General features: G+C 43.1%; 1 protein-coding gene across 13 annotated transcripts in view; it reads right to left on the reverse strand.

The window, feature by feature from the left end:
* Positions 1-12,482, reverse strand: part of LOC135557576 (afadin-like) — a 127,564-nt gene that overhangs the window by 16,097 nt on the left and 98,985 nt on the right. For all 13 annotated transcript variants that reach the window (XM_064990987.1, XM_064990985.1, XM_064990983.1 and 10 more), the window contains 4 exons: positions 3,137-3,202; positions 2,917-2,990; positions 1,639-1,757; positions 823-1,023 (listed from right to left, as the gene is read on the reverse strand). In XM_064990987.1, coding sequence (XP_064847059.1) covers positions 823-1,023; positions 1,639-1,757; positions 2,917-2,990; positions 3,137-3,202 — 460 coding nt within the window. The remainder of the gene's footprint in view (positions 1-822; positions 1,024-1,638; positions 1,758-2,916; positions 2,991-3,136; positions 3,203-12,482) is intronic.

Raw genomic sequence — 12,482 nt, forward strand, 5'->3', positions numbered from 1 at the left:
ACTCAATATACTTTAAAATGACTAAACCAAATGGAAACTCTTTAGGATTGATAATGGACCTACATATACATACAGTTTGACTGTCCAGCTCGCTAATAATCACAAAACAGCCAGGGAGCATCCAGAAATGATTGACAGAGGACTATGCATTGCAAATATTGACGACAAGGAAATACAACCGATTTTCAGTGCGGCCCTCCGGACCTCGTTGCGCCCAGGGGAAAAAAAGAAGAGTTGGACACCCCTGTACTATGCCTTCTGCTGACATTTTAAAAACGTTCCAAATGACAACACGTTATGATAGAGTCGGATCAAGAAATCTTGTAGATTTGAATGTCTATTTCAGACTGTTAATGTCCACAACGAAGGGTGTAACATCTATAAGGGTTGCTTTTCCTCTCTAAAGTAATAACAGAAATGACAATATTCATTATTGTTTTTGTGTTCAGCCAAGCCTTTCCTTCGAAATGGTAATCCATGATTTGACCTAAAACAAACTCAGACTTATGCTAATATGTTCAGTCTCCCCAAAATGCCATTTCAAGTAACATCCATAATACTTCTTATTTGCTTAATTTCTCCAACACGTGATTATATATATATATATTTTTTTTTTCTCTCCAAACCACAAAATATAAATAACAAAGAAAAACATACAACAGGTCAATATTAACAAGTCCAGTTTTTGGGGTATGCACTCCCTCTAATGGGTGCTATACTCACACAGCAAAAGTTACAATTCTATTTTGTGAGACAGAATGGACCCCTTAATTTTGCATGTAAATCTAATGTCCATAACGCTGGAATCGCCCATCTACTCACTGGCCACGTTGGGGCTGGAGCGGTGGTCGGCCCGGTTCTTCAGTAGTCTCTCCTCCCCGCTCAACTTCTTTGGTTCTGGGTAGGCCTGCCAGTCACCCTGGGGGCTCTCTGGAGAGCCGTTCTGGACTGAGTTGTTGTACAGTTCAAAGCCTTCACTCTTTGGTCTCAGTTTACCATTCTTATCACGCCCTCCTTGTAACGCTGAGAGGAAAAGGAGGAAAATCATTTTTTATTTAACTAGGCAAGACAGTTAAGAACATATTCTTATTAACAATGACAGCCTAGGAACAGTGGGTTAACTGCCTTGTTCAGAGGCAGAACGACAGATTTTTACCTTGTCAGATCGGGATTCGAACTAGATTCCAGCAACCTTTCGGTTACTGGCCAAATTTGTCTACCCGCCACCCCTTAATGAGCCAACCATAGCAGACAGTACATTTACAATGGACATTGTTAACTATCAGTCACAGTCTCAGTACAAACACTACCAGCCAGCCAACGCCCCATAAACTACAACCGTCTCGCTCCAATACCACAGAAGTCTAGAGGCTGAATGTTGAAAACAAAACAAAGTAGACTTTTGCTTCTGACATTTCATGGAATCTGGAGACCACAAACCCTCATTATCTACTTAGTCAAACCTCGGCTTTCCTCTGACTCTAGACCGTTACTGGGGACAACAAGGAGGGACATTGTCTCATTGTCTGCATCCGAAATGGCTGCCTATTCCCTATATAGTGAATTACTTTTTTTTTTACCTGCGCCCTATGGACCATAGTTAACAGCAGTGCCCCCGTTGTCCTTGCAGACCCTTACCTCTGGGCATCATAGGAGAAGGCTGGTTGAGGAGTGTGGCCAGGCCGTGGTAAATAGCACCCTGTTTGGCCACTTCCAGTGTCACCACAGAGCCTGTCCTCGTCATCAACTCTGCAGCCCTGAGAAGAGATAATAATGGGATTCAGAATTCATTGGACTGGGAAGATGATTGAATGCAACAGAACAAAGCAAATATGCCAAAGTTCTAATTTTTCATCATGGCAGTACCAAGGACTGATGTTTATGAGACTTCCATTGTCCATTGGCAGACCAGGAGTTAACAGTACTGTATCAGGAATGCATTCTCCATACGCAATAGTTATTTAGAAGAAGTTCATTTCCCAACAGTTTTCGACTGTCTGTTTGGTGCTCAAGCCTTGTGGTTAATCATTGGCAGACACACACAAACAAACTTCTTAAAGCAATCAATAAATCCAAGACTTGGACCAGATTCTGTCGTCAGTTTACAAGCAGATATAAAAGTGCAATGAGCCGTGTGCTTTTAAATCAACGTGGCAATTCGATTTTAAAAAGTCCCATTTTCCCCCCCTACGAGAATAGACAACAATGTTATAGATTGAGCACTGAGCCTCAACTGTTTTGGCATTTGGAAACCAAAAGAAAATGTCCAAAAGGTTTGTGTGTGTTTGTCTGAAAGGGTATCATTTCTATGGTGGGTGCTTATATTTATCCTATGTACACGTATGTGTCACACTCATGTGTGAAATAGAATTTAGATATTTTTTTTCATATCCGAACTCTCCCCGAGACACCGTCAGAGTGGGGTACCGGTCAGGGTCAGCCTTTACCAAGCTATTAGGGTTCAAGTGCCTTGCTCAAGGGCACAGACAGAGTTTTCCCCTTGTCGGCTCGGTGATTCGAACTAGCGACCTTTCAGTTAACGCTCTAACTAATCTGAGAGAGGTGTGAACCAAGGATAAGCTATTCATTACGACTAGACTCAACATAAACATATTGGAGGTCATTGTAAGTCAGTGCACTGTAGATAGTCTCTGCTTGTTCTACGCGATTGAGCTAATTTCCTTCTATGGTGTGACTGCTGCTACTGAAAGAGCTCTTTGTATCAAATTGGCCTTGTTGTACCCTATCGGTTTCATCTTGGTTTCTCCACTCTTCAGCGCTTTATATGGATAACAGCAGGACATTACGTGTCCCGTTTCACTCCTAAACCCAGGTTGTTCTGTACACAAGGTCCAACTGGTGTTGTGTTGGGGAGTGACCCGGGGCGAGGCGGGCCAGGGAAGTTTGAGGCATTACCTCTCCTGGGAGAGGCCCACCAGGCTGCGGCCGTCCACACTTAGCAGCTGGTCCCCTGCAGCCAGACGACCGTCCTAAACACACAAAAACAAATGTAACATGCACACAGACACACACACAGAGGGAGAGGGAAGGAGAGAGAAGTCATATTATAGCAACATTGTGAGTCAATCTAGATGAGGTCATTGTGTATGGAGTCGGCATGATCTAAAACCCTCACCACTTCAGCTGCACCTCCCTTCACAACAGACTTGATGTAGATCCCGAGCTTGTCCTGTCCAGCACCCTTGAGAAAGACAGAAGGGAACACATCACTTTACAAGCCAGACAGTCTGAACACGTGGCCCATAGTGTTCTGTTGTAACGAACGTTACTGTGGAGCGGATGCTGATCAGCTGACCTGGTAGAACATTGTTTAAACAGAGACCATTTAGTGTTAACGTAGCAGCACAATTCCTCAATGAATCACAGCTACTGTAGCACTATGTGGAGGCATCTGTCTGCAGTGAACTGCCAACTAAATTAAACTATTCATCTGGAGACCCTGAGCAGGACAATTTATATTAAAATCGACAAAAACAAACATGGTACTAATAATGAGGCTACATGAGACGAGGCCAAAAGGTGGCTTGACATGATCCATACCATCTGCTGTTCTGACTAGCCCCTTCAACCAGTTCAGGTTCCCTTTAAGCGTTGCCACATTTAAAACACAGGAAAACTACAAGGGGATCCCATGAATACCTCTGCCCAAAACTAAAATAAATCACTTCATACCAGTTACAACCGGTTAACCTAAATCATTTCACTAGCATCCAATTGAAAAATAATCCTAGAATACAGTTGTGGCCAAAAGTTGAGAATGACACAAATATTAACTTCCAAAGTTTGCTGCTTCAGTGTCTTTAGATATTTTTGTCAGATGTTACTATGGAATACTGAAGTATAATTACAAGCATTTCATAAGTGTCAAATGCTTATATTGACAATTACATGAAGTTGATGCAAACAGTCAATATTTTCAGTGTTGACCCTTCATTTTCAAGACCTCTGCAATCCACCCTGGCATGCTGTCAATTAACTTCTGGACCACATCCTGACTGATGGCAGCCCAATCTTGCATAATCAATGCTTGGAGTTTGTCAGAATTTGTGGGTTTTTGTTTGTCCACCGGCTCTTGATAATTGACTACACGTTCTCAATGGGATTAAGGTCTGTGGGGTTTCCTGGCCATGGACCCAAAATATTGATGTTTTGTTCCCCGAGCCACTTAGTTATCACTTCTGCCTTATGGCGAGGTGCTCCATCATGATGGAAAGGGCGTTGTTAGTCACCAAAATGTTCCTGGATGGTTGGGAGAAGTTGCTCTCGGAGGATGTGTTGGTACCATTTTTTATTCATGGCTGTGTTCTTAGGCAAAATTGTGAGTGAACCCACTCCCTTGGCTGAGAAGCAACCCCACACATGAATGGTCTCAGGATGCTTTACTGTTGGCATGACACAGGACTGATGGTAGCGCTCACCTTGTCTTCTCCGGACAAGCTTTTTTCCGGATGCCCCAAACAATCAGAAAGGGGATTCAGAGAAAATTACTTTACGCCAGTACTCAGGCAATCGGAAAGGGGATTCATCAGAGAAAATTACTTTACCCCAGTCCTCAGCAGTCCAATCCCTGTACCTTTTGCAGAATATCAGTCTGTCCCTGAATGTTTTTCCTGGAGAGAAGTGGCTTCTTTGCTGCCCTTCTTGACACCAGGCCATCCTCCAAAAGTCTTAACCATGGTTGACAGAGGAAGAACAATGACTCGAAGCACCACCCTCCTCTTGAAGCTTCCAGTCTGTTATTCGAACTCAATCAGCATGACAGTGTGATCTCCAGCCATGTCAGCTGGTCCTTTTGTGGCAGGGCTAAAATGCGGTGGAAATGTTTTTGGGGGATTCCGTTAATTTGGCAAAGAGGGACTTTGCAATTAATTGCAACTCATCTGATCAATCTTCATAACATTCTGGAGTATGTGCAAATTGCCATCATACAAACTGAGGCAGCAGACTTTGTGAAAATGTACATTTGTGTCATTCTCAACACTTTTGGCCACGACTGTAGTGTGGAAGAACTCCTGAGAGTCAGTGTTTTATGAGAGTGGACTAAAAATCTATCTACCATGATGCAAAAGGTATTTTCCCATGGCTGAGCTCTCAAAAAGGTAACTACCCAATATGGCATGCCCAGACGGGCAAGATTTCAGTTAGCCGGTAATAGCCAGATTTTGTCCATAATTGTTTTATTTTTTAAAGCTGATAAATAAAATTGCCATCGGCCAATTGTCCAGTAAATAACAAACACTCCCATTGCGTAATAATGCTTTTTAGCCTATTCCTTGATAGAAATACCAGTCCATGTAAATACATTTGACTGTTCAAGCTTATTGGCCTATAGGTTAATTTGCATAATTTTATGGAATTAAATTGGCGCATCGACAGTATATTCGTTATGCATCTCATTTATCACGCGTACAGCATACAGATACAGAGCCTTTGAATTGAAAATCTGCCAGACCGTGCAAGAGCTGCTGCAGCATCTTGTGGCGCTTTCAAGACAATTAGGAACTCGGAAAGGTCAAATCATGACGTCAGTGATCTTCAGGTCGGAGCTCTAGAAAGAGGTCCGAGTTAGAGTTCCAAGTTGGATGACCATTCAAAATATGATTTTTTTTCCAGTTGAAGCTAGTTTCCCCCCCCCCCCCCCCCCCAGTACTTCGTTGACTTGAACGCACTGAAGTCTGAGATTTCCGAGTTCCCAGTTGTTTTGAACGCGGCAATTGCAAAATTAAGGCAGGCTTCATCAGCGCATCACACACCACGCTGCAATGAGTTGGAGGCAGTATGAATTTTGTTAACTGTTTTCCCGCTAATTGCTTTATGGAATGAACATTTGTGCATAGCCTACTTACTGCCTTGTGCGCATCGCTGTGCATATAATGTGAAGAAATAATAGTTTATCAACATTTGAAGCTAAACGTTGTGATCGGTTGCATCAGGCCTTTTGGCTGGATAAATTTGGGATCTATCGTCCCACAACTGTCCCAGAGTCTGTTTGGAATAGGCTATTTCGTTCTCGAAAGCTCACCAATAGAATCGGTTGCCTAAACTTTTCTACTATAGTAGATTGACATAAGCTAGTGATTTTGCTCTTTGTTACTCGTCTTGTTGGCTGAGGAAAAGTACATCTGGACAGTTATAACATATTTAAGCGCATGTTCAAAGTGCACATCAGAATTTGGTAAAAGGACCGCACATTGTTGCATCCGCGAAATGCATGTTCTGTTAATATGAATTACCACATTCTAAATGTGATTCCTGTCGTTCTGAGCACGGTGGGTGGACGCCCTAATCAGGCCCAATGCTTATGGGTCTGGTAAAGGTTTCAAATGTCCAGTAAATTAAAATGTTGTCGGTCAAATGTCTGGCATCAAATTTTCCTAAAGGAAATCCTGGGCCAGAGCCAGCTGTAATATTGGGGGTATATCCAGTGGAGATCACAGTGAGCTGCCTGGAACAGTACGGTCTTGTTCAATGTAATATCTCAAAATAACACGAGAGCCCTGTTCACATGGATCTACGGCCCAATAATACCAGACAATTGTAAAGAAAGAGCTTTCACCTGTACAAACACAGCAGGCTAGATAATAGATACAGGCGGTGCTCTAACCCGAGAACCCCTCCGAAAACAATTGCGCCTTACGAACTTTGTGTAACACAATTCAACAACACGCTTGTCTGAAGGAACCTACGCAACATATCAAATGAGCTTGACTGAGAGAACTTGGGAGTGTGTGTTGTTGAGAACAATGTTAGTCTCTGAAGTAAAACATTAACTCCTTCATTCAATTCAAGGGAACCAGTACCAGAGAGACAACAGCCAGACCAGGGAGGGCGATCACAGCGCTGCTCTCCTCCATGGTCAACAACACATTCCTCTAGCTGCAGCAGATAGCCACAAAGCACAGCCTGCCAGGGGGTCCTACTCTTCCACAGCACCAGTTCCACACTACCTTATTACTTCCTCCCCTATTCAAGTGTAGTGACTCACAAACAAGACCCTCGACATTAGTGTCTGCGCAGTAACACCTCGACGCTGGTCAACATAAAGGATGTGTGGTGGGCCCTAGTGACCTCCTATCAGAGAGAATAGCATGGGATTGTGGGCAGAGATGGCCTTCAGCTGGAGGTGCTAACAATACACATGTCAAACACGAGAACCGTGATTGGAGGGTGTCACCAGTAAAAGCCGCCCATGTGTGGGCCCATTGGCCGTCTCACACGAAGGCTGCTGTGGATGCGACACGCTGTTGTTTTAAGTCTAATGTGTGGTGGTCAGCTGAGAAAGGCTGGCGGTCGACACTGAAGCTGGGGGAGAGGTTTGGACAGTCGCCTGCTGTCTGAACATCGGTTTACTCCTCAAAGCGTTTGATGGGCATTGTGAAGAGCTGCCAAAACAACCACTGAAATGTAAACCAGAGAGGATTCGACTGTCACACTCCTTAAATTGATGCCTTATTTGGATGCTAACGCAAATAATGTAAAGACAGAGGATCTGAAGAGCAGAGAGAGAGAAAAAGAGGGAGCGAGATCTGTGGTTAAGGAAGCCGAGCACAGTATTCAGCCACAGTAGCGGCGAGGAAACGCAGAAACAGAATCCGCCTGAGAAAGCCTGGCTATTTACACCACAATAGACCATCAGAAGCACCCGCCCACCAGCCCTCCACTACCCATTACGCCAACTGTTGTCTTGGTCTTAATTGAAAGGGAAAAAACAAAAACCAGCAGAAACTAGGACCTCCATGGAATGAGTTCGACACCCTTGCAATAAAAGAGATACCTTCAGATAGAGTAAATACATCAATCTGTTCAGTCTTCAGTTCAGTCTGGCACTGTGGTGGAAGTCGCTAATCTGGCGTAGGTATGTGTGTTTGATTATGAACAGTGCAGACACTGGAGCTGTGGCATGGACTCCTCCTAGAGGGATGTCACCTGAGCCCGGAGGGGGACATTCCAGAGGGCCACCCGTCCTCCCGGGGGACCCAATGGTCCCACTCAAACACAAAGAGGGGGTCCCCTTACACAGGTCAGGACTACTGGCCCTCTGCCAGGCTGATACAGATTTCATGTTTATTGTCCTACAAGAGGAAAATCTTACGACAGCTCACATTTGGATGGGGACAGGAGACTGGGTTTAGTGCGAGAACCAGGGTGCCAGTCAGAAGTTACTGCCACAGGGGACAAACAAACCTGGGAATGTGTGTACGCGTGTGTCTGAATACTTTTGACCCCACTGCATTTCCCCATGAGACAATGCCAATTTTATATGTTTACATGCCCTACATTACTCATCTCATATGTATATTCTATACTCTATACCATCCACTGCATCTTGCCTGTGCCGTTCTGTACCATCACTCATTCATGTATTTTTTTTATGTACATATTCTTATTCATTCCTTCACACTTGTGTGTATAAGGTAATTGTTGTGAAATTGTTAGGTTAGACTACTCGTTGGTTATTACTGCATTGTCGGAACTAGAAGCACAAGCATTTCGCTACACTCGCATTAACATCTGCTCACCATGTATATGTGACAAATAAAATTTGATTGGATCCCACCTCTGTTCTCAATTAAGGCCTTTACATAAAGGAGTGATGTGAGGGAAATGGGAGTTCTAACTGACAGAGAGAGACAGAGAGATTTCAAATGGCTATATTCAAACGGTTTAATTTGATCCTGAGTGTAGGTTATTTCCCTGACATCTGGAATCAAGGACTTATAGCCCCAATCTTTAAGAACGGAGATACATTTGACCCTAACAATTACAGAGGCATGTGTGTGAACAGTAACCCGGGGAAGGTTTTCTGTAGCATTATAAATGTAAGAGTTCACGCAGGGCAACCTATGCCATTAAAAACAAGTATTCAAAGTTAATTAAAATGTGTCATTGAACCAATTGCACTTTATGACAGGTCCACATGCAAAACAAGGTTTCACCCAATGGGATAAACACCCCATTGAAACCCTGCATGCAGAGTTCTGTAAGATTCTCCTCCATGTCCAGAGGAAAACTACAAACAATGCATGCAGGGCAGAATTAGGCCAATAACCACTAATAATAATTTTAAAAAAGAGCAATTAAGTTTTGGAAACATCTAAAATACTGTGACCCCCACTCATATCATTATCAAGCCCTGCAATGCCAAGAGCTGAGCAAAGAAAAGAGTTCCCTCATCCAGCTGGTCCCGAGTTCACAAACCTATTTTACTAACACACTGAAGCCTAAAATGCTGACCAAACCAGACACGCGTGTGCACGTTGATTTTGTTCACTCACACCAGAAGCAATCTGAACACGCAGGTTGAGTTATCAAAACAAACTCTGAACCAATTATATTAATTTGGGGACAGGTCAACAAGCATGAAACATTTATGGCAATTTAGCTAGCTTGCTGTTGCTAGCTAATTTGTCCTGGGATATAAACATTGGGTATTATTTTACCTGAAATGCACAAGGTCCTCTAGTCCGACAATTCATCCACAAATGAGAAAGGAATTTGTTTTATCAGCTCTCCTCCTTCCTTCAGGCTTCTTTTTCTTCTTTGGACTTTATATGACAGTTAATCTTTCAATCACCCACGTGGGTATATGCTCCTAAACACCAATGAGGAGATGGGAGAGGCAGGACTTGCAGCACGTTGAGCGTCACAAATAGAACCCATTTCTATTTTACATGGAACCCAAACCGGCTGCGCGCGTGTGCCATCGTGCATGCATTTATTTTGTCCCCCTACACCAAACGCGATCACGACACGCAGGTTAAAATATCAAAACAAACTCTGAACTGATTACATTTATTTGGGGACAGGTCGAAACGCATTAAACATTTATGGCAACTTAGCTAGTTAGCTTGCACTTCTTAGCTAATTTGTCCTGGGATATAAACATTGAGTCGTTATTTTACCTGAAATGCACAAGGTCCTCTACTCCGACAATTAATCCACACATAAAACGGTCAACCAAATAATTTCTAGTCATCTCTCCACCTTCCAGGCTTTTTCAACTCTGAACTTATATGGTGATTGGCATCTAAGCTTACATAGTATTACCACGACAACCGGAAACAGTTGTCTTTCAATCACCCACATGGGTATAACCAATGAGGAGATGGGAGAGGCAGGACCTGCAGCACGATCTGCGTCAGATATACAAAGGAGTTCTATTTTAGCCCGTGGCAACACAGACGCTCATTGACGTGCACGAGCAATGTGGGTGCAATAATTGAATAACAGATGTCGAAATATATTTTGCACACGACGCGAGCGGTGTGGTCAGCATGCAAGGACCAGAACATCCAATCAATCAGAATAAACCAAATTACAACACAGTCAAAAAGAAACTACATGACTTATTGAGAAAAACAAGCACAAACAAAATGCATTGCTATCTGGCCCGTATACCGTAGCATGGCAAACTATTTGACCATGGTTACTAAACCTTGACAAAGTACAGGCTCAGTGAGCACAGCCTTGCCATTGAGAAGGTTAGACACAGGAAAACTTGGCTCCCTGTAGAGGAAAGGCTCTGCAACCACTGCACCCCAGCTGAACCCAAGACAGAGCTGCAAAATGTCAAAAATCTAAAACAATTCCAGTGTTTCATAGACCTCTCTGATGAGTATAGGCGCAGAGAGCTGTGGGGTTGGCAGACCACTACAACCAACCTGCACATGTCCATAATATTATTATGTTAATATTGTAAATCTCCAAAGTAAGCTTTGGCAATATGTATTGTATATAATATATATTGTTATATCATGCCAATAAAGCAAATTGAATTGAGCGAGAGAGCGAGCAAGAAGCATCAGGGCTCCACTACCCCACCGTGGCCAATCAGCCCGACACAAGTTCATAGGCTCAGCCTGGCAAAACACATGTAACAGAGGTCTATAAAGTCCATGAATAAAACTCCGCAGTGCTTTAACGAGAGCTCTAATTGCTACCGTTTTTAAGTACGAGGGCTGGCTAGTGTAGTAGAATACTGGGTAGTATTTATACCTGCTTAAAAGGTGGCATAATACCCATTCATCCAACATGTATCCCACCGCTCTCACTAAAACCTCCTTCCTCCTTACCTAAAACACCTAAAAGACCCTAACATTGATTTTAGTAAAGGAGAGGAAGCTGACGCACTGTAGCATTATGGTGAGCACGTGTGTAGCTCGCTACGATCTCAGAGACTGGAGACGGCATGTTCAGAGGAGAGATCCAAGCTCTTTACAATTGAAATGCATAATAGAAACGATGCAAGAAGATGACTAGCAAGCTGCAGTATTCCAAAGAGCCTTAAATACTGTCCATCTATTTCAATGTTATGGTTGAGCTTGGAAAGATCTCAACAATTTCGCACACTGCAAGAGCTATTTTACAGACAGAAAATGTTGTCCTAAGTGTGTTGACTTGCACCACTAACAGCCGACCATATGGTAAACAGGGTGGGGCAGGGAAATGACCCCCTTACGAAGTAATAGCTGCTCAGTTCACCAGGTGTTATGATCTGAGGATGAGCACATTTCCACTGTGGTGGTAGGGTCTAGTAAGGACACAGTCCTAGTACAATCTAGAGACATATCACTTCTTAACACACACACACACACACACACACACACACACACACACACCCTTGTACACTAGTGAATAAACTTTACTCCAGTCAGATGAATGTGTTGGCTGTAAGTCACAAACAGCTCTCCCGTCCCACCCTGCCATGAGTGCACTGTAACCCAGTTCTGTTCTATAGGAATTTGGAGCCAAGGCATCAGACTCTGCCACACAACTGTCCTTTGCACTGAACCGGCAATCATACTGTGTTTGTGGATATGTCAGAGTTTCCGTTAGGAAAATGTGGTGCCGGACAATGCCAATAGCAGCGGGTCCAATAGGGAAGTAAATGGATATAATTACTCCTGTCGACACAAAAAATAAAATACTTCACCAGAAAGCATGACTTAGTCAAAGAGGAATCAAGGATCATTAGCTATTAAAAGAAAATTACTGAATTGTTTCAAATCATAAACTCGTACGCCTATGTCCATTTGGGCAGCACGCGTGGAAGCAGGCCTAGGTCTTGAGTATAACTTCAAAACAATTGAGACAAGAAGTGTGTGGCAAAGTTGCACTGTAGGAGAGCCTCTATCCAGAATGGCTCAACAGTCTTCCACAAATTCTTGCACATTCATTGTTTAATTGTGTGAATTGTTTGCCCTTTTCTATTAAAAATATATACCAATTGCCCATTTCATACAGTGCCTTCGGAAAGTATTCAGACCGCTTGACTTTTTCCATATTTTGTAACATTACAGCCTTATTCTAAAAGGGATTCCATTAAAAATGTTCCTCATCAATCTACACACAATACCCCATTAGGACAAAGCAAAAAACATTAATGCATGTATTAGTCATTTACAGTTCTCATTCTCGGAGTGGAGACGTAGTTTATGGAGATCACAACCTGCTACACTTGT

Source organism: Oncorhynchus masou, chromosome 16 (assembly GCF_036934945.1).
Source record: "Oncorhynchus masou masou isolate Uvic2021 chromosome 16, UVic_Omas_1.1, whole genome shotgun sequence".
Classification (NCBI taxonomy): Eukaryota; Metazoa; Chordata; class Actinopteri; order Salmoniformes; family Salmonidae; genus Oncorhynchus; species Oncorhynchus masou.